Here is a 22,628-nt window from a genome sequence, read left to right as displayed (position 1 = left end):
TATTCTTGCATATACACAGTGAATGATTAACATATGCCAGTTACTGTTCAAAATGCTGGGGACACATCAGTGAACAAAGCTGACATCACAGAATGTACATATTTAGCATTTTGGACAAAGAATAAAATGGCAAGTGAGAGTGTTTTACTTGTTTATTCAAGATGAACACTCTGAAAATTATATAAAAGTCTCATCACTATGTTGTACACACACACACACACACACACACATGTATGTATTTATGTATCTATCTACTGCTCCCAACTATTTTAGTGTAAATTTCTTTCAAATGTCAAAACATTCTTATCCTAAAGCCATGTTACCTTATTCTGGATCACAAAGGACTGACAATCAGTATTTCAAACACAAAACTCATACTACTGACCTGATAAATGGCAATAACTGTGAGATTTCTGTCATTCATAAACGTATATTCTGAATCTAAAAAGACATTCTTTCTAAAGTAACACTACTTAAACATTAAAAAAGCAAACAAAGATAAGCCAAGTTATTTTGCACATTAGGAAACTGTATAACAGGTCTTTATGACCAAAGAGTGAAGACTCCACCTCGAAGTCACTCAGGGTGAGGGTTGCGGCTGGATGTGGCTGTGCGGCGATCACTGGCCTTGGAAGATCTTCAAGCCCTGGATTCGGCTTTGGCTCTGGCTTGGGCTCTCTCTTTCTCATCTCTTAAAGCCTCCTCATAAAAATGTGGGAAGGCTGTGGGATCACTATCATTGATCATGGCCACAAACTCTAGGGCTTTCATCTTGCTGGTCTCAGCGTGGGCTCTTGGACCCCACAGGAATTCAAAACATGGAGGATCACTGTTGGGCACTCGCTGGTACACCGGGTATTCTTTCTGTACCAAATCTTCGGTGATAAGCTGCCTGGGTTCCCCAAAAATGAAATGACACTTTCCATCATAGATGCCCATCTTATTCAGGAATTCCCAGGTCTGCCCCTCAGAGGCGCGGTTGCCATTCAAGAAGATCATACTGAGGAGAGACATCAGAATGCCTTTTATGGGAAATCTCCAACATTTGCTTAGACTTCCATCACTGGTGTCATCTTGATTTTCGACGAGGGTGTAGAAATTTCCATTGGGCTTGACTTCTTTCAATTTTAGACCATAGACCAGATCCATGTACTCAGAGGCCTTGCCGAGAGTCTCAGAAAAGTCTTTCTTGTACCACTTGTGGACTATCTTCAGCATGTCTACCTTTTTAATTGGCTCCTTCATTCTATGCTGATTCAGCAGATACTCTACCAACTTACTAGCCTTCTGAGATAAAAGATTTAGGCCAGAGCTCTTTGTGAAAGTTGAGGCCCCAGAATAATTTTTACTTTTCTGAACGCGGCCTTTGGCTTTTCCAGCAAATCTTTCACATGAAACACCTGCAGCAGCACTGGTGCTGGCTGGGACACTTGAAGGTGCCTGGAGAGGACCAGCACACTGGAGCTTGAGGGAGCATCCCCCAGAAGAGAAGAGGAGCAGCAAGCAGCGTCTTCTTCCTCTCCTGTAGTGGCCTTAGTGCTCTTAAGACTTTGGGTCTCAGCTCTGTTCTCACGGCGTTTCTCACGAGCATGCAGCTTACTCTTGTGGCCACGAGGCATAATGGCTCTTGTTCTTGTTCAGGACAGCAGACAGGAGTGTGGGCCAATGGACAGGTAATTTGGGCACCTGTTGGAGGGAACAATGAGATGAGTGAGCACCTTCAACAGGTAGGCTCCAACTTGTCACCATTAAATGATGACTGCAGGCTTTCTTGTGGGTGCTACTCTAGGAACCCAAAACTCCTGTTCTCAGGGTCAGTCTGTCTCATAGGAATCCCATAGAGGAAACAGGGAACCTTCACAGTTTTACGCCGCATGCTACCACTCCTGCCTCGATTTTACTCGTGACAGCAGGTGATGTCTGTAAGCTCCCTTTGTTCTGTAAGGTCCTCTGAGTTCACCTGCAGTATTATCATGTCAATTCTGGGCAGAGCCTGAGTACCTTCCTCTCTGCTACTCTGATGTTGACACCTCAACACTCACTGGCACCAAGGAAAAAAATCGGGGAAGCCTCAGTCCACCCGCGTATCAGAGGATCCCCACTACTAAGAGTTTAGTAGGCTCCTTTGTTTCCTGAGTTCATGGGGATCCTCAGTTGTCAGTCAAATTCCTCACCTTGACACCTGTGGGGCCTGGCACCTCTCCCCTTTCTTTAACTGGTGGCTGGACCTACAGACTAAGGATCTCACCTCCCTTAGACCTGAAATAGAGAAATGAAGGGAAAGCTCAACCTGGAAGCCCTTTCCTGAGATTCCTTGGGCTGGTAGCAGAGTTGAGATGGGCGCTTTACTCAGGGTTGGTCGGTTCCCTGAGCCTTCTCTCATATTCGTCAATTGGGTTCCTGGTAGAGAATTCCTCAAAGAAAAGAGCCAAGATCCCCAAGACCCAATATGAGGACATGAAGGTGCTTTTATCTGACAAAATATGGTCTACTAATAATTGCAAGCAGACAAGTGGTTCCACACAGGATAGCAATTCAAGCTCTAAATTTGACTGATGCTCGGGTCATGATTTATCTCTTTCTCTGCTAATCTGAGGCCACTCCCCTCACTTCCCTGTTTTCCTTGAATTTCGACTGAAGGGCACTGCAGCTAGCATGGGAAATAGGGAGGATTCTCTGTGGGCCCTCTGGTATGGTGTGGCACATCACCACAGTCCGCAATGGTCTCCTAGAGAAAGTTGACATAACATGAAATCCTGCCGCCCATGACAGGAAGTTACCCGCTTTGACCTGATCGGTCCCCTCCCTCACATGGATGGGGAAGAAGTGAGTGGAATTCATATGGTGACCTGCCTAATCTCCCAGGCCTGTAAACAAGGCTGAGATTTCAGGTGGCTCCATACTTTTGGGGCATGGTCCCCCATCCTCTTCATTCTCACAACCCTGAATGCCCTTAGAGACTGGCTCCTCTTTTCTGAAGTGGGCTTCGTCCACTAAAACAAGACCCTCACATCCTGACACCACTGCCAGAGAAAGTGAGGGGCCGGCTGGGTCTGCCAGCTCTGCCCAGGGCGCCTTTGCTGAGTTTGGGAGCTGGCAGGTGGAGCCCTTGCCTCCCTTAGTTACCGCTAGAAGAGAGGTTACTTTGTGTTTTATCTATCTCCTCTGCCTGGCGCCTCCTAGAGTTGAGAGCAGGGTTGCTGTGCTGTGTGGCCCCCATTCTAGGTTAGAGGGGTGCTCTTAGGAACTCAGGGCTCCCGTCTTGAAAGTAGTTCGGACCTACATGGCGTAGGCCTGCTGAATCACCTATGCCCATACAGCAAGGAAGGCTTTACGAAGACATCTGGGGCCAAATTCAGTCTGATAGCTCTGCTGGGGCTGCTCAGAGCCGGACAGCAGGGTAGGGGGATAGAGGCGGCCCACCTTCGCTCTCGCAGGGCTGCACTCAGGTCCTCACCTTCACTTGAGGCCCGTCCTAGAATCCACCCTCAGTTCACTAATAAACACAACCTTTGCTCTAGATTAATTTTTCCCTTCTTGTAATCAGAACTTTTCAGGTGTCTCTAGGGCAGCTTTCACACAGGTAGTACAGTATTACTATTATTGTCTGTCCTGTACATGACATGCCCCGTCTTATTTCATTCATAACTGGAAATGTGTAGCTTTTGGCCATCTCTCACCCTCGCTTCTGGCAACCAACATCGGTTCTCCATATCTGAGTTCACTTGCATGTGCGTGTCATGTATTTTAAAGGTCCCACATACGGATGATACTATATAGTATTTGTCTTTTGCTGCAAGTTGCAAGAACACCCCTTGAATATTACTATATATTTCACTTACTATAATGTCCTCGAGTTCTTCGCGTGCTTTCCCAAATGGGAGGACTTCTTGTGTTTGTGGCTGACACATCGTGTGTGCGTTTGTGTGTGTGTGTGTGTGTGTGTGTTCGTAAGGTTGTGTATCACTTTTCCTTTATCCATTTATGCAGCAGCAGGCCGTAGGTTGTTTCCATGTCTTGGAGATAATATTGCAGTGAACATGGGGATAGAGAAATAGAAGTTCGTGTTCCTTACAAAAATACCCAATAGTGGTACTGCTGGAGTGTGACAGTTTAACTTTTAAGTCTTTAAGGAATATCTGCACAGTCTCCCACAGGGGCTACACCAATTTATATTTCCCTCGACTGATTCACTGGTAAATAAAGGCCACCCAGGTATATGAAGATTAAATTTACAAAAAGCAAAACTGGAGTAAGGCATACACATAACTGACCAACTTTTACCTTCTTCTCCCTAGGTTCTGATCCCATCTCTCTGAGTGTCGCTTTTCATGATCCCAATGTCTTCTTCAGGAAAACAAAAGGGATTTAAGGATTTTCAGCGTGCGTGTCGAGGAACAAAACTCTCGCCCTTAAATTGGATCCACAGCAGTCAGAGTGTGAGCCCTGTCGTTCATACACTTATACTCTGAACCTAAACAGACTTTGTGGTGATAGAACACTGCCGGAAAATTACCTCAAAATAGAAGTCAACAAGATGTCCGTGCACATCAGGAATACTGGTCAGTAGGAATTCCCATCACTATGTGAAGGCTCCACATCAGACCTCACTCAGGGTGACACAAGCGACTGGATGTGACCCCGGATCAGCCATTGATCTTCCAATGGGACTAAATACTGCTTAGCAATGAGACCTAAGTGCTATGCTATCTCCATCCCCTCTTTACTTTTCAGTTGCTCCTCAGGAAGCAGCGCATCTCACCCTCTTTGGTAATGTTAGCTTCTTCTACAATCTATAATTGCATGGACCCGTGTGTGGTCTTCTTTGCCTAAACATCCCCAATGCAAGCATGCAGACTTCCACAGAGCTCATGCTCCGTTGACGACTGTATGAAATAAAAGCCATGAACCGAGAGGCCTGATTCACTACCGTTTATATTATCAAACATTCTTGAAATACAGAAGCAAGTTCAGGTACGGAGCTTTACAATTCACATAACAATAGACTAAATGCAGTTAGCAAACAAGAAATGACCAACTTTATATATGTACCATATCCACTTTATGCATCCATCTACAGATGGTTATGTAGCTTGTATCCTTGTCATGGCTGTAACAGACCAGCTGGGTACAGCGCAGCTAACATAACAAAAAGTATTGTGATAAGCACATATGGTTCAAAGGGGTTGCAGAGCAATGGGCCCGAATACCTTCGAAGTTATATAAATATCTCATCACTATGTCGTAAACCTGAATCCAGATTAACATTCTATGCCAACAATAACTGAATAAACATTTATAACAAGTGACCAACTTTTACTTTATCTACCCTTCTGTATATCTACCTACTGTTCCCTATTAGGTCAGTGTAAACTTCTCTCACACCGCTGAAGACAGTCCTACCCTAAAGCCGCATTATCTTGTTCCGGATCACAAAAGTGACTGAAAGATTCCCAATTCGCGTTTCAAAACGGAAACTCCTACTGCTAACCTGACACACGGCAATAAATGTATGACCCATGCCACTCGTAAACTTACATTCTGAATCAAAAAAAAACATTCTGTCAAAAGCACATCTGCAAATGCATAACGCCCCACATAGGCAAGCTAACAAGAAATTTTGCATATTAAGAAACTATTTCACCGGCCTTTCCTTTCCCACCAGACTGAAGACTCCATCTCGATGTCACTCAGGGTGCGGGGAATGGCGGGATGTGGCTGTGGGGTGACCACCGGCCTTGGAACGACGGCCGCTCTTACGTTTGGCTTGGGCTCTGGCTTGGGCTCTGGCTTGAGCTCTTTCTTCCTCATCTTTCAAAGCCTCTTCATAAAGGCTTGGGAACGCAGTGAGCTCTTTTTCATTCATCTTGGCTATGAACTCCAGGATTTTCATCTTGCTGGTCTCAGCATGGGTTCTTGGACCCCACAGGTACTCGTAGCGTGGAGGATCTGTGTTGGGCACCCTCTGGTACACCAGGTATTCTTCCTGCAACAAAACTTCGTTGATTAGCTGCCTGGGCTCCCCAAAAATGAAGTGATGTGTTCCATCATAGACACCTATCATATTCAGGGAATCCCAGATCTCCTCCTCAGAGGCACGGCCCCCATTCAAGAGGATCACACTCAGAAGAGGCAATAGAATTCCTCTTACAGGAAATCTCCAGCCGGGGCTCAGATTCCCATAGCCAGTGTCATCTTGATCATCGACGAGGGTGTAGAAATTTCCATTGGGCTCGACTTCTTTCAATTTTAGGCCATAGGCCAGATGCATCAGCTCAGAGGCCTTGCTGAGAACCTCAGAATAGTTCTTCCTGTACCATTTGCGTACTATCTTCAGCATATCCGCCTTTTTAATGGGCTCCCCCAGTGTATACTGACACAGCAGGTACTGTACCAACTTACACGCCTTCTGACTTAGGAGATTTAGGGCAAAGTTCTCAGAGGAAGGTGAGGCCTGGGGGGAACTTCTACTTTTCTCAACATGGCTTTTGGCTTTTCTAGCAGATCTTCTGCGTGAAACACGTGCAGCGGCACTGGTGGTGTCTGGGGCACTCGAAGGTGCCTGGAGAGGTGCAGCACCAGTGGAGCCAGAGGGCGTGTCCCCCAGAACGGAAGAGGAGCAGCAAGCAGCGTCTTCTTCCTCCCCTGCAGCGGCCCCAGCATCCTTAAGACCTTGGGTCTCAGCTCTCTTCTGGCGGCGTTTCTCACGAGCACGCAGCTTACTCTTGTGACCACGAGGCATGATGGCTCTTGTTCAGGACAGCAGACAAGAGTGTGGGCCAATGGACAGGTGATTTGGGCACCTGTTGGAGTGAAGATGAGAGGAGTGAGCACATTCAACAGGTAAATTCAACCTTAGGTGTTTGTTTTTTGTTTTTTTGAAGGAAGCCTCTGTAGACTTCCTTGAGGGCATTACTCCAGAGACCCCCCCAAGGCTCCTGCTTCAGCTCAGTCCCCGGTTATGAATCCCATAGTGGAGCCAGAGAACCGTTACACAGAGTCTCAGGCTGCCTCTTACTAGCTGTGCTTTGATTTTATTCAAGTGACAGGAAGTGAATCAGCGTATCCCCCGTTGTTTGGCACGTGGGACCCCTCAGTTCACCTTTAGTATTATCATGTAAACTCTGGGCAGAGCCTGGGCGTCTGCCTCTCTATTACTCTGACGTGGACACCTCAACGCTCCCTGCGACCCAGAAGGAACTGGAGGGGAGCATCAGTCCCCCTTTGTATCTGGGGACGCCAGCGCTGAGAGCTTAGTGGTTCCACTGTTTCCTGAGCTCATGCGGATCCTCACCTGTCAGTCAAGCTCTTCACCTTGGCTCCTTGTGAGGAACTGGCACGTCTCCACTTTCTTTACTGGTGGCTGGACTTCCAGACTAAGGATCTCACCTCTCTTAGACCTGAAATAGAGAAATGAAGAGGAAGCTCAATCTGACAGTCCATCTCTGACATAACCTGGGCTGGCAGGTAAGGGTTGGGAGGGACTCCTTGAGGGCCGCTTTATTCAGGGTCGTTCGGTCGCCTCACCCCTCTCCCACATCCTCAGTGGGGCTCCTGATGGAGAACTGCACACAGTAGGATCTGGCCTCCCCGAGACCCAGTAAGAGGATATGAAGTTGGACTTAATGTCACCAAAGCACGTCCCCAAGTGTGTGGGCTGCTGCACGTAGGTTAAGGCCCTATGGTGGTTGGTTTCAAATGGAATCGCAATTCAAGTCTAAATTAGACTCCTGCCGGGGTTATAATTTCTCTCTCTCTCTTTGCTAAACTGTGGGGACTCCCCACACTGCCCTGTTCCCTTTAGGTGGTGACCAATGGGCCTGACATCTATCCTTCATGTCACCTAGCACGAGAAATAGGGAGCATTCTTTTGTCACCACGTTATGCTGTGGCACATCACCACAGTCCTGAACGGTTTCTCCGAGAAAGGTGGCGTAAATGAAACCCTGCCACCCATGACAGGTGGTTTGCCCCCTTTGACCTGATCGATCCCCTCCCTGGATGGCCTGGGAAGAAGTGAGCGCAACTCGTCGTGGCGAGAAGGTCAGTCTTCCTGACCTGAAAACAGGGCTGACGTGTCAGGGGGTCCCTACTTTCTTGGCACGTTCCCCCAAGCTCTTCAGTGCCACAACCCTCAATCCCCTTAGGGACTGGCTCCTCCTTTCTGAAGTGGGCCTAGTCCACTAAACCGAGGCCCTCACATCGCTGACACCACTGCCAGAGAAAAGGAGGGGCCGGCTGGGTCTGCCAGCTCTGCTCGGGGCGCCGTTGCTGAGTTTGGGAGTTAGCGGGTGCAGCCCTCCCTTAGCAGCCGCTAGAGAAGAGGATGCTTTGTGTTTTATCTGTCCCCTCTGCCCAGCGCCTCCTAGGGGTGAGGGCGGGGCTGCTGTGCTGTGCAGGCCCCTTTCCAGGATAGAGGGGGGCTCTTAAGCACCCCGGGCCCTCGTCCTGAGAACAGTTCGGACCTACAGGGCCGAGGCCTCCTGAATCGGCTACACCCGTAGAGCAAGGACAGCCTTCTCATGAACGCATTCGGGACGGATTCAGTCCGACGGCTCTTCTGGGGTCTCTCGGAGCCGGACGGCAGGGTGCGAGGATGGAAAGGGCCCACTCTCACTCTCGCAGGGCTGCACTCAGGTCCTCACCTTGAGTTTAGAGCCGCTGGAGGATCTACCCGCAGCCGGAAAGCAGCGCTCCGTGCCCGCCAGGAAAGGCCCCCTGCTCCAAAGCGGAAGTCGGTGGGTTCTATCTGGGAGGGCTGTCCAGGGCGCCTGAAAACTGAGTGCTGCGCGGGGCCCCATGGAACCCTATTGCTTAGGAGCCGCTAGGCCCTAGGGCCTCACCCAGGGTATCCACTGTTGCGTGTCCAGAGCCCGGGCTCCTCCCCCCTGTGAGCCCGGTGGGCCTGGCCGCACACCAAGTCCTCACTTTGCTGAGTTCCAGTGCGGCAGTTGGGGCGGACTGCTTCTTCTGTGCGCGCTGGGCCTTAGAGGCCTGCCCGGGGAGACGGGACCCCGTGAGGCTCCCACGGAGTGGCGGCGATCCCCTCCTTTAGCGCTGAGAGTCCTCGCTTTCCCTCGGTTGATTGCAAGGTCTTGTCTTTGCACAGCTGGCCTGGGATCCTAGTGTGCAAGGCCCTTCCCTCCCTGAGACCGCCCACGTGGAATGCGTGGACTCCTCAGTGGTAGCGCTGCTGGGTCTGTCAAGGCTAAGAAATTTCCTGGACACTACATGGCCTGTTGGCTTTTGCGGTGTCCCTTCTGGTTTTGGCACGTCCCCTCATAACACTCAGGACATTCACACAAATGGATTCCTGTTAGACACCCACTCATTCTCCTGCCAAACGGAAACCACACACAGTACATGGAGGACCTCATCTTACTCAGACTTCTTAGGCTCAATCTGCCTGACGTCTCTGCCAGGGGATTCCCAGGGATTCCCGACAGCAGAGGGGAGATTGTGAGACCTTTCATGCTGTGGGTGCTACCCTTAGTCCACTGAAGGGTCCGTACTTCGTCTGATGACCAGTCCTGTAACTTTGGCCTTTGCTTTCCTAACTCTGCTCATCTTTCATGAATGCCCCCACTTTCCTGAGAATTTCAAGTTCGAAATCGGAGTGATCTTGATAGGGTCATGATATTTCGTGCCCTCCAAGAACAGAAAACACAGGTGGGACTCTAGGACTTTAGTGTTTTGGCACGTAACTTCCTCTCTCTTCCTTACTAACGATGTTCACCATATCTGTTGTAGCCTCGGACTCCTTCGGATCTGAGATAACCCTCCTGAGCTTTTTGTTTGATCCCCGTATTTTGGGGTGATTGTTTCTTCAGCCCTGAGACACGGGAGTCCTCCAGTTCGGCTCCTGCATCTCGATTAAGTGCTTCCTGGAAAATGACACATGACAATCCCCCTATTGTAAATCTGCAGTAAATGCGCCACTATTCCATGACTGATGCGAAACGGGGAAACCGCAGCACAAACCGGAGGCCAGGACACGTGCTGTGCTGTCAGAGAAAAGAAAGCTGATATATTATTTCTCCACACCAACCATACTTAACGAACATAGAAGGAGAGACTCAGTTATGTTTGAGCCCTGATTGACCTTTTCTTTTTCTTAAAAGCTTTATTTATTTATTTTTGGTGGAGGGGAAGTGAGGGTGAAAGACAGGGAGAGAAACGTAAATGTGCAACAGACATATTTATCGGATGCTTGTTGCAGGCACCTTACAAGGGACCTGGCCTGCATCCCGGGTGTGTCAGTTGACTGGGAATTGAGTCAAGGACTTTTGGGTATGGGAGACAATGCCCAACCCATTGAACCACACCTGTCAGGCCCGCATTGATCTTCTCTTGGTGTCTTATACTGCGTATGTGGATGATCATATTGTCACTAAGACTCATCTTTTCTCTCCTTTATTCATCTCTCTTAGCTTTTTGTATCCTTATTGTTCTAGTTTTGGAATCCAATTCAGTGTTTTGGTCACAAGGTTCTCCTTTTTCTCTCTTGAGGTAAACTTTGGACTAGTAGCCATATGTGAATAAATTGACTCACGATCAGCTGGAAGGAGTGCTCTAGTGTGGGCTTTGGACAGGTACAGTCCAGGGGATGTTGTCCCAGTCTTGTCACTTATGAACCCTGTGACCTCAGGTACGTTAGCAGGCTCAGTGAACCCAGGTTCTACATCTGAAGGGGTTTGTTAAGCCCTGTCTTTTAGAGCTGGTAGATTGTGGCTAATGTATATAAAGCATGTGGCAAAGTGTCTGGAATGCACTGATATTTTGCGAAATATCTGTGATGTCCATGGTTAGGATCATTTCAACCTCAGAAAATACCACTCACCTTAAAGCATTAAAAAAAAAAAAAAAAAAAATTTCCAGGGGATATGAGAGAATGTGTGCAATTTAGTATGCAGACCAGTAAATTCATCCAAAATTTTGTTTACCGGGAACTCTGAGTAAATTTCTTTCCATTAATTTATGTTTCGAGTATGAGGGAGTTTCTCCCTTTGAATATAACTCAGACCTGCTAGAATTTGTTCCAATGTCTGAATCTTTCTTCCCTCAGAGCTGACTTTTCCTACTAACCCCCCTTATCTCTGTTAATTTCACCATCACTTAAAATCTACAACTCTCTTGGACTTTGACAAATGATAGCAACAACACCACACACTCAAAAAGATTTGATTGCCATTCTTACAAAAAGGGTTCTGACACCCTACCATGGCCAAAGTGTGCTGACTCAGTGCCACCTGAGCTTCCAAACACAAATTACCACTATATTTCACAGAAACGCTCTGGAGATCATATGCATGAAACACCTACTCTGTACAATAGGGTAAACTGTACTGGACAGGAGCAAAGGATGCCTTCCATTGCTGTCCCAAGTGCTGCCTTCTCTCTGGTTTACTCATCATTACACAGTAACTGGTAAGGGGAGCTTTCGTTCTGCGAGTGTCTCACCTTTGATAGCCACTCTGTGAGGGTCTGGCCCCTGCTCACCGTTATTGCAGCCTCCTGTAGCCCACCCTGCTGTGAATGTCACATCACCTCTCATCTCACGACTTTCAGCTTCCCGTTCTCTAGCTTCCTTTCCTTACAGCCTCTTTAACTAGACCCCTGATCTGGAACCTCCCTCCCTGCTTCTGACCCCTAATTGTACTGGTCCTTTAAATCCTTTTGAATATGTCACCGCGCTTTCTACATGACAGCTGCTCTTAGACTCTAATTCCTATGGGCAGCGCAGGTAGGCTCTATTTTTCTGAGCATTCCTAGTAGTAGTCAGAAGCCTTTTAAACAGCACATGCTAAATTATGTCCCGACCTGTAAAGAGTGAGTGTACAAGAACTCAAACTTACTATGATTTAATTTCTTCTACATTCTTGAATAAGCTGAGCCAATCCAGGTCCATATACTGCAATTTCACAAAAAAAAAAAAAAAAAAAAAAAAAAAAAACTGAATGGAATAAAACAAACCAAGGATTGATTACAGGTTGAATTTTTTCACATCTCATGATCACACAGACCTTACGGTGAAATAATTTCCTTTTTCACAAAAACCCATATTCCAATGTTATGGAATTACAGGAAATTATTCAAGGCTTTTCATTTCTTACATAACAGCAGAATTCCTATTTTTCAACCAGATAATCTCCAATAAATGTGTGATCCAATGCATTTATAAACTTAAGTTTTCAAGGTAGGTATTCCTCTAAATGAAATTAAGAACGCTTAAGATAGAAGAGAAGGTAAGATTCCAATTAACCCGTTCTGTACAGAAACACAGAGATGTTATGCACTGTCTTAGCTCTTCACTTGTTTGCAGAATGGCTGCTTTCTTTAACTGCAAAGTGACACTGTACCTCAGAAGTTCACTAGGGATGGGAGGAGTTTCGGGACATGCTCTGGACAGAAAAGTGGCCACGGCAGCAGTAGTGGAGGCCTGGCTTCAGCTCTGACTCGTGCTCTCCCATTTCTCTCTCTCTCTAAAACCTCCTCATAAGGAAGTGGGAAGACACCGAGCATGGTGTCATGGACATTAGCCCGAAAAAATCACAAATTACATGTATATATAAGAAAACAAAAAGATCATACTCATGCTTATTTACAACTGTGGAGTACAGTGTGTATTTACGATGATGTGTTTTAAATAAACATATTGATGAACATTTACGTATTTTCCTGTTGTTTGGGGCATGTATTCAGGGTAATCTTAAAAACATGAAATTACTGGGTCACAGATAAATGCATAGTTTTCTTAATATATAGTCAAACCCGCAAGTTTGCATTTTCAGAATGTTTGTCTCAATGTTCTTAAGTAATATTGGAATCGAGTAGTATTGTTAAGCTATCTAATAATAAATTAATTATGATCTACCTCTACCTGGTCTAAATAATGTTGTCATACTTATTTAATAAGAAAGTTTGGAAGTTTTGTTTTAATTTCTGTGCGTTGGAATAATTCATGCGACAAAGTGTATACATTTGCGGTAGTGAGAGAATAATGTAATCAACGCTCCACACACTCATTTCCCAGCTCTGGCTAAATCGCCACACCACCAACCTTATCTCATCTAAATCCACTCTCAGCACTTAGGTTATTTTGAGGCAAGCATCAGGGACAATATTTATCCTACCATGAACATTGAGAGGGTAAAGCTCCTAATTAAAAACATAACCACAATACCGCAAGGACACCGGCAGTCAGAATTCCAAGAGGTCCTACCAGATTCCTGATGCATGGTGTACATCTTCCAGTTATTCATCAAACATTAATCGAGGTACTGCTATGAGGAATTTAGGAGATGTAATTGAGGTCCGAAATCTGATACTTCTAAAATGGGGATATTATCCTCCACGATCTAGACATAGTGAGTCCTTACATGGAATGGAGTTTTTCCTGGCCAAGTAAGTCCGAAGTGTGAGGAGGCGGTTCCCTTCCTGGCTTTCAAGATGGAAGGAGCTGCATAGCAGAGCGAAGACCTAAGGGTGACCCGAGAATGACCCCTAGCCAACAGCATGCATGCAAATGCGAACCTTCGTCCTGCAGTTTCCGGTAAGTGAATTCTGCCCCAAACACGCGTGGAAGTGGATGGAGCTTCTGAGGTCCTTGTGAGAACCCAGCTGCCTGATTCATTGATTGTAGCGATTCAGATTTCTGACCTACAAATCCCAGCTTCTATGTGCCCTCAATTCTGACTTAAGGAGCTGTGAGATACTAAAAGTCTGTGATGCGAAGCTGTGAAATTTGCAATAATTTTTTATAAAGTTAAACAACACAAACTTTTTATGAAATTATTTGTCCCTTCCTGTAATTAGAACGTTTAAGGTGTCTCTAGGTCGGCTTTCACACAGGTAATACAGTATTAATATTACTGTTCCTCCTGTACATGACTCGCTCCATCCTATTTAATCCATAGCTGGAAGTGTGTAGCTTTTGGCCACCTCTCATCCCCACCTCTGGCAACCACCATCGGTTCTCCATACCTCAGTTCACTTGCTTGTGTGTGTGTTATGTATTTTAAAGGTTCCACATATGAACGATACTACATAGCATTTGTCTTTCACTGCAAGTTGCAAGAACACCCTTTAAAAATTACCAGTTATTTCACTTAGCATAATGTCCTCAAGTTCGTCACGTGCTGTCCCAAACGGAAGGACTTCTTATGTTTGTGGCTGAGTGGCACATCCTTGGTGTGTGTGTATGTGTGTGTGTGTGTGTGTGTGTGTGTGCAATTGTATACACATTTCCTTTATCCATTTATTCATCAGTGGCTAGGTAGGTTTTTTTATGTATTGGCAACTGTAAAGAATGTTGCAGTGAACATGGAGGTACAGAATCTCTTCACCTTAGTGGTTTCATTTTTACGTAAATAACCAATAGTGGAACTGCTGGAGAATGTGGTAGTGTAAGAAACAAGGAAATAGTGACTCCCAAACCGGTAGAAAACCATTAGTAACAAAGGACAAATGTAATTAGAGGGTCTTAAGGGCAAATATAATTAGAGGGTCTCAAGGGCAAATGTAATTAGAGGATCTCTGAGAAGGAAGTTGACAGTATTAGCATATTTACAAATCACAAAACGGGCATTTAGATAATCGCATTAGATTGTAACTCCAGAGTATCCAGCATGGAGAAATGGGGATAAAAGGGAGAGTGAGGGGGGCTTTAGAGGCATTAGGGATAAACGCAGCCAGTTGCCTCTTTTGGGGAGCACATTCTCCTGGCTGAGGGTGCTCCTGACTCTGCAGACTCTGAATAAACGCCTCGCTTTGCTGCTCAAGTCCTGTGTTCCGGTTTTTATTGTGAGCGTTTCTCACAGTAGTTTATAGAAATTCCTTTCTATACTCTCTGCACAGTGGCTGCCTCAATTTATATTCCTCTCAACTCACTCTCGGATAAATAAAATAAGGATTTACAGGTATATAAATTTTTAACTTAGAAAAAGCAAGACTGGAGTAAGGCATACACATAACTGACCAACTTTTACATTTTTCTCCCTATGTTCTGATCCCATTTCTTTTAGTATAAAGTTCTTTCACATTCTCAAGAATACCCCCAATGTAATAGCACGTTGTCTTCTTCAGGAAAACAAAAGTAATTTCAGGATTTTCAACATGCCTGTCAAGGAACAAAACTCTCACTCTTAAACTGGATCCACAGCAGTCAGAGTGTGAGCCCTGTCGTTCATACACGTATACTCTGAACCTAAACAGACTTTGTGTTGCTAGAACACCACTAGAAAATTACCTCAAAACAGAAGTCAACAAGATGTCCGTGCACATCAGGAATACTGGTCAGTAGGAATTCCCATCACTATGTGAAGGCTCCACATCAGACCTCACTCAGGGTGACACAGGCGAGTGGATATGACCCCGGATCAGCCACTGATCTTCCAATGGGACTAAATACTGCTTAGCAATGAGACCTAAGTGCTATGCTATCTCCACCCCCGCTTTAGTTTTCAGTTGCTCCTCAGGAAGTAGAGCATCTCACCCTCTTTGGTAATGTTGGCTTCTTCTACAATCTATAATTGCATGGACCCGTGTATGGTCTTCTTTGCCTAAACATCCCCAGTACAAGCATGCAGACGTCCACAGAGCTCATGCTCCGTTAACGACCGTATGAAATAAAAGCCATGAACCGAGAGGCCTGATTCACTACCGTTTATATTATCAAACATTCTTGAAAAACAGAAGCACACTCAGGTACATATCGTTACAATTGGTACAACGATGCACTAAGTGCAGTTAGCAAACAAGAAATGACCAACTTTATATATGTACCACATCCTCCTTACGCATCCATCTACAGGCGGTCATGCAGTTGGTGTCCTTGTCATGGCTGTAACAGACCAGCTGGGTACAGCACAGGTAACACAGCAAAGAGTATTGTTATAACACATATGGTTCAAATGGGTTGTAGAGCAATGGGGGTGAATACCTTCGAAGTTATATAAATGTCTTATCACTATGTTGTACACCTGAATCCAAATTAACATTCTATGCCAACATTAATTGTATAAACATCTGTAACAAGAGACTAACTTTAACTTTATCTATCTATCCTTTTGTATATCTACCTACTGTTCCCTATTAGGTCAGTGTAAACTTCTTTCACATCGCTAAAGATAGTCCTACCCTAAAGCCGCATTATCTTGTTCTGGATCACAAAAGTGATTGAAGGATTCCCAATTTACATTTCAAAAAGGAAACTTCTACTGCTAACCTGACACACGGCAATAAATGTGTGACCCATGCCATTCATAAACTTACATTCTGAATCCTAAAGAAACATTCTGTCAAAAGCACATTTGCAAATGCAAAAAACCCCACACAGGCAAGTTAACAAGAAAATTTGCATAGTAAGAAACTGTTTCACCGGCCTTTCCCACCAGACTGAAGACTCCATCTAGATGTCACTCAGGGTGAAGGGAGTGGTGAGATGTGGCTGTGGGGCGACCGCCGGCCTTGGAACGGCGGCCAGTCTTATGTTTGGCTTGGGCTCTGGCTTGAGCTCTCTCTTCCTCATCTTTCAAAGCCTCTTCATAAAGGCCTGGGAACGCCGTGAGCTTTGTTTCATTAATCTTGGCCATGAACTCCAGGACTTTCATCTTGCTGGTCTCAGCGTGGGCTCTTGGACCCCATAGGAACTCGTAGCATGGAGGGTAGCTATTGGGCACTCGCCGCTGCACCAGGTATTCTTCCCGCAACAAAACTTGGTTGATCAGCTTCCGGGGTTCCCCAAAAATGAAGTGACATGTTCCATGATAGACGCCTATCATATTCAGGAAATCCCAGATCTCCTCCTCAGTGGCGCGGTTCCCATTCAAGAGGATCACACTCAGAAGAGGCAACAGAATTCCTTTTATAGGAAATCTCCAGCCTGGGCTCAGATTCCCATCGCCGGCGTCATCTTGATCATCGACGAGGGTGTAGAAATCTCCATTGGGCTCTTCTTCTTTCAATTTTAGGCCATAGATCATATCCATCTGCTGAGACGCCTTGCTGAGAATATCCTCAGAAAACTTCTTCCTGTACCATTTGTGTACTACCTTCAACATATCTGCCGTTTTCATGGGCGCCCCCAATTTATAGTGACACAGCAGATACTCGACTAACTTACACGCCTTCTGACTTAGGAGATTAAGGGCAAAGTTCTCAGAGGAAGGTGAGGCCTGGGGGGAACTTCTACTTTTCTCAACATGGCTTTTGGCTTTTCTAGCAGATCTTCTGCGTGAAACACGTGCAGCGGCACTGGTGGTGTCTGGGGCACTCGAAGGTGCCTGGAGAGGTGCAGCACCAGTGGAGCCAGAGGGCGTGTCCCCCAGAACGGAAGAGGAGCAGCAAGCAGCGTCTTCTTCCTCCCCTGCAGCGGCCCCAGCATCCTTAAGACTTTGGGTCTCAGCTCTCTTCTGGCAGCGTTTCTTAGGAGCACGCAGCTTACTCTTGTGACCACGAGGCATGATGGCTGTTGTTCAGGACAGCAGACAAGAGTGAGGGCCAATGGACAGGTGATTTAGGCACCTGCTGGAGGAAAAATGAGAAGAGTGAGCACCTTCAACAGGTAGATTCAACCTTGGTTTTCATTTTTATTTTTTTGAAGGAAGCCTCTGTAGGCTTCCTTGAGGGTATTACTCCGGAGACCGGCAAGGCTGCTGATTCAGGTCAGGCGCCGGTTATGAATCCCATAAAAAAGCCAGAAAACCATTAGACAGAGTCCCATGCTGCCTCCTACTAGCTGTGCTTCGATTTTATCAAGTGACTGCAGGTAATATCACTGTATCCCTGTTTTTGGCATGTGGGATCCCCTCAGTTTACCTTTAGTATTATCATGTCACTTTTAGTATTATCATATCATATTATCATTTAGTACTAGTATTACCTTTAGTATTACCATCCCCTGGGGACCTGCCTCTCTGCTACTCTGTAGTTGAGAGCTCATTGCTCCCTGGGACCCAGAAGGAACCGGAGGGAGCCTAAGTCCACCTCAGTATCTTCGTATCTGTAGCTGAGAGTTTAGTGGCTCTGCTCTTTCCCGAGTTCATGCGGATCCTCGCCTGTCAGTCAAGCTCCTCACCTTGGCTCCTTGTGAGGAACTGGCACGTCTCCACTTCCTTTAACTGGTGGCTGGACCTACAGACTAAGGATCTCACGTCCCTTAGACCTGAAATAAATGAAAAGAAGCTCAATATGCCAGCCCATCTGTGACATAACCTGGGTTGGCAGTTAAAGGCTGGGAGGGACTCCTTGAGGTCTGCTTTATTCAGGGTTATTCGGTCGCTTCACCCTTCTCTCACGTCCACAGTGGGGCTCCTGACTGCACACTGTAAGATCTGGCCTCCCTGAGACCCAGTAAGAGGATATGAAGTTGAACTTATGTCACCAAAGCACGTCCCCAAGAGTGAGGGCTGCTGCAAGTACGTTAAGGTCCTACCGATGTTGGTTCCAAATGAAACCGCAATTCAAGGTCTAAATTAGATTCCTGGTAGGGTCATGATGTCGTTTTCTCTGCTAAACTGACGTGACTCCCTCAGTTCCCTGTTTCCCCTAAGTGGTGACCGATGGGCTTGGCATCTATCCCTGACGTCACCTAGCACGGAAAATAGGGAGCACTCTTTTGTGCCTACTCTGTACGGTTTGGCACATGACCACAATCCATAATGGTCTCGCCGTGGAAAGTGGCATAAATGAAACCCTGCCACCCATGACAGGTGGTTTGCCCCCTTCGACCTCATCGGTCCCCTCCCTGGGATGGCCTAGGAAGAAATGAGTGCAAATCATCGTGGCGACATGCCCCATCTCCCTGATGTGGAAACAGGGCAGAGGTGTCCAGTGGCCCCCAGTTTCTGGACAAGTTCCCCCAACCTCTTCAATATCACAACCCTGAGTGCCCTTAGGGACTGGCTCCTCTTTTCTGAAGTGGGCTCGGCCACTAAACCAAGGCCCTCACATCCCTGACACCACTGCGTGAGGAAACTGGGCCCAGGTCGTCCTGACAAATTACAGGCGGCCGTTCTGCTAAATTTGGGAGTTGGCGGCCGCAGCCCTCCCCTCCCTTAGTTCTCGCTAGAGGGAAGAGTACTTGGTGTTTTCTCCGGCTCCTCTGCCTGGTGCCTCCTAGAGATGAGAGTGGGGCTGATGTGGCGTGCGGCCCCCACTTGAGGATAGAAGGGGGCTCTCAAGTACTCAGGGCCCTCATCCTGAGAGCAATGCAGCCCTACATGGCGTCGCCTGCGGAATGGGCTACGCCCGTAGAACAAGGAAAACCTTCTCACAAACACACTTGGGGCCTAGCTCAGTCCGACGGCTCTGCTGGGGCCTCTCGGAGCCGCACGGCAGGGTGGGAGGATGGAAAGGGCCCACTTTCGCTCTCGCAGGGCTGCACTCAGGTCCTCACCTTGACTCGAGGCCCGTCCGAGAACCCACGCTCAGCCGGAAAGCAGCCGGACGCGCCTGCCAGGAAACGCCCCCGCACTGAATCGGAAATCGGTGGGTCTTATCCAGCAAGGCTGTCCAGGGCGCCTGAAAACTGAGACCGGTACCGGGTTCCGTGGGACCCCATTGTTTATGAGCTGGTGGGCCCTAGGTCCTCACTCACGGTCCGCACTCTTGTGTGTCCAGAGCCCGGGCTCCTCCCCCCTGTGAGCCCGGTGGGCCTGGCCGCACACCAAGTCCTCACTTTGCTGAGTTCCAGTGCGGCAGTTGGGGCGGACTGCTTCTTCTGTGCGCGCTGGGCCTTAGAGGCCTGCCCGGGGAGACGGGACCCCGTGAGGCTCCCACTGAGTGGCGGCGATCCCCTCCTTTAACGCTCAGTGTCCTCGCCTTGCCTCGGTTATGTGCAAGACTCCTGTCTTTGCACAGTTGGCCTGGGATCCAAGTCTCCAAGTAGGCGAGACCCTTCCCTCCCTGAGACCACCCACGTAGATTGCGTGGACTCCTCAGTGGTAGCGCTGCTGGGTCCGCCACAGCTAAGGAAAGTCCTGGAGCCTCTGCGGCTTGTCGGCTTTTGCGGTGCTCCCTCTGGTTTTGGCACGTCCCCTCGTAACACTCAGAATATCGCTCAGAAGGATTTCTGCTTGAGACCCACTCCTTCCCCTGCCAAACAGAAACCGCACACAGTACACGGAAGCCCTCACCTCCCTGACACTTGTCAGGCTCAAATCCGCCTGACGTCTCTGCCAGGGGCTTCCCAGGGATGACAACAGAGATTCTGTGAGACCTCCTTTCAGCCTGTCGGTGCTACCCTTAGTCCACTGAAGGGTCTGTACTTCGACTGATGACCAGTCCTGTAACTTTGGCCTTTGCTTTCCTAACTCTGCTCATCTTCCATTAATGCCCCACTTCCTGAGAATTCCAAGTTCAAAATCAGAGTGATCCTCATACGATCATGGTCTTTCGAGGCCTACGACAACACACAACAAGGGTGCGACTCCAGTTCCTCACTGTTCTGGCTGGTTCTCTCTAGTCTTCCTTACCTAAGATCTTCACCTTGTCAGAGCCTCAGATTCCTTCTACTGAACCGAAGGAACACTCCTCGGGTTTTGTTTGACCCCTGTATTTTGGACTGATTGTTTCCTAAATTCAGTCATGGGAATCGTCAACTTGGCTCCTGTCTCTGGATTAAAAACTTCCTGAGAAATGATGCCTCCCTGCAAACACATGACCAGTTTCCTTAATGCAAATTTGCAGGAATGAGCCAGCAGATTCCATGACTGATGTAAAACTAGGAAACGGCAGCACAAAGCGGAGCCCAGGAAATGTGCTGTGCTGTCAGAGAAAAGAAAGTTGATACATCCTTGCTCTTCACCGGCCAGGTTTAGGGAAGTTCTCAAGGATCCACTTTCTCCCTAGAAGGACAGAGCTAGAGGTTTGTGAGACCCGACCGATCTTTCTAGGGTTTCTGAGTTTGCAAGCGTAGATGACCATATTGTCCCTGAGACTGATCTCTTCTCTCCTCCATGCGTATCTCTTATTTATTTAGGTAAGTCTATACTTTGCTAGGTAAACCAATCCAGATGTTTGGTCCCAGGGTCCTCCTTTCTGTCACTTTAGGTACGTTTTGGAGTAGGAGAACTAAGTGAATTAAGCCACCCAAGGTCAGCTGGGTGGCGTGCGCCAGTGTGAGCTCTGGGCAACTCCAGAACAGGGAGTCTAGTCCCAGCGCTGCCAGTTATTCACTGTGTGACCTCAGGTACATTAGCAGACTCTGTGAGTCCGAGGTTCTGCATTTGCGAAGGGGGTTTGTTAAGGCCTGTATGGCAGTGCTTATGGATTGCGGTTACTGTATGTAAAGCACGTGACAACGCTCAAACCAACTGAGCCACACAAGCAGGGCTCTCTTGGTGATTTTGATGTGTTCTTAGTAAGAACCCATGAGGCTTTCAGATGGAAGAGGGAATTGATCTATACTAGCAAATAAGTCCAGTGGTGAGAAGCTATAAGGAGACTGATTTGATCTCAGAAAAAGCTTTCTAACACTTTATAGTAATTAAAATATAGAGCTGCTTATGTCTGGAAACGGTGACTTTCCTACCACTAGATGTGTTTGAGAAGAAGAAATCCAAGTGCCAGCACCAGTGGATCCAAGCTATAGAAAAAGATGCAAAAGAGTTTACTGTAAACAGTTAAAAATAGTTTAAATATAAATTAAAACTGTAGAGAAGGCCACAGGAAAAGTGTTTCCTTGTGTTATGTTTCATTTAAATGCACTCATCATACACATCTTTATCCTAAAGTAATTTCTAGTTGTTTTTAAGTATCGGCTAGTGACTCTTTAAAGTCAGGACAACCAAGAAAACACATATAGTGGTGTCAGTTTGAAATATATATACTCATTGGTAATTAAATAATTTGAAATTTTAAGCAATAGAAGGTCTCTAATTAGTTTAATGCTTAGCATATGGTTCAATTATGTAATAGCACTACATACAGCCAATTTCATGAATACCAATAGGAGTTTTCAATACATAGTTTCACATTAAGACCTTATAGAACTACTACCATAAAGACTTACTAACTTTTCATTTTGCTTTTTTGTATCTCTTCTTTTGGAATTGCCTTCAGAATCAGTACTACCAGTTTGTGGCCATGCTCTTTTGGAAAAAACTAACAATAATAAAAACAGCAAACAGTATAACTTGTGGAACTCAGCCACTTTTCATCTGGCTGTAACTCAAAATATTATTTTTATATTTCCAAATATAAAACTTTCCCTCTCCCAAAATATGAAGTATTTCACCATTTAGGAAACACTGATGAGGGAACACAAACACAAGTTCAAAGCAAGATTTCTTAAGTGTTTTAACTGCTGGAAAATGTTTATCATCACATGATGATTATGTGGAAGGTAAACACTTATTTCCATGTGAAATGTCATATATGCCTATAGAAACTTGTTAGTCATTCATATATTTTATAGTCATGTATTATGCATGTAGGGGAGATGTTATTTAATTATTGTAGTGTTTTGTAGACTTCTGACTTTCCTAACACTGAGATTACAAATTTGTGTTGTTTTAAGACACTAAAGATTTTGGTAATTTGTTACAGCAGCAAGGGGAAATTAAAACAGCCAGGTAGCAGGAATTGTTGTAATCATAATCCCATCAAAATTGTTAAACAAGTGATTA

At 46.4% G+C, this 22,628-nt stretch overlaps 3 protein-coding genes across 3 annotated transcripts; all 3 read right to left on the bottom strand.

Annotated features, from left to right (window-relative positions):
- Positions 1-639: 639 nt before the first annotated feature.
- LOC149991648 (melanoma-associated antigen B4-like) lies at positions 640-1,245 on the bottom strand. Its single transcript, XM_090264129.1, has one exon. The coding sequence runs from the start codon at positions 1,243-1,245 to the stop codon at positions 640-642; it is 606 nt and encodes a 201-aa protein (XP_090120255.1).
- A 4,441-nt stretch (positions 1,246-5,686) lies between these two features.
- On the bottom strand, positions 5,687-6,742 carry LOC149991647 (melanoma-associated antigen B4-like). Its single transcript, XM_090264128.1, has one exon. The coding sequence runs from the start codon at positions 6,740-6,742 to the stop codon at positions 5,687-5,689; it is 1,056 nt and encodes a 351-aa protein (XP_090120254.1).
- Positions 6,743-16,415: 9,673 nt separating this feature from the next.
- On the bottom strand, positions 16,416-17,462 carry LOC149991646 (melanoma-associated antigen B4-like). The gene has a single exon (XM_090264127.1). It carries the CDS (start codon positions 17,460-17,462, stop codon positions 16,416-16,418), a length of 1,047 nt encoding a protein of 348 aa, XP_090120253.1.
- Between the last annotated feature and the right edge of the window lie 5,166 nt (positions 17,463-22,628).

Source organism: Furipterus horrens, unplaced genomic scaffold (genome assembly GCF_987537825.1).
Source record: "Furipterus horrens unplaced genomic scaffold, mFurHor1.1.pri manual_scaffold_17, whole genome shotgun sequence".
Lineage (NCBI taxonomy): Eukaryota > Metazoa > Chordata > Mammalia > Chiroptera > Furipteridae > Furipterus > Furipterus horrens.
The sequence above is the reverse complement of the archived record's forward strand: the minus strand, read 5'-3'. Positions and strand labels throughout refer to the sequence as shown.

What these genes read in the sequence shown, in the direction of transcription:
- LOC149991648 (XM_090264129.1), bottom strand. Translation starts at nt 1,245, where the DNA reads ATGAAGGAGCCAATTAAAAAGGTAGACATGCTGAAGATAGTCCACAAG.
- LOC149991647 (XM_090264128.1), bottom strand. Translation starts at nt 6,742, where the DNA reads ATGCCTCGTGGTCACAAGAGTAAGCTGCGTGCTCGTGAGAAACGCCGC.
- LOC149991646 (XM_090264127.1), bottom strand. Translation starts at nt 17,462, where the DNA reads ATGCCTCGTGGTCACAAGAGTAAGCTGCGTGCTCCTAAGAAACGCTGC.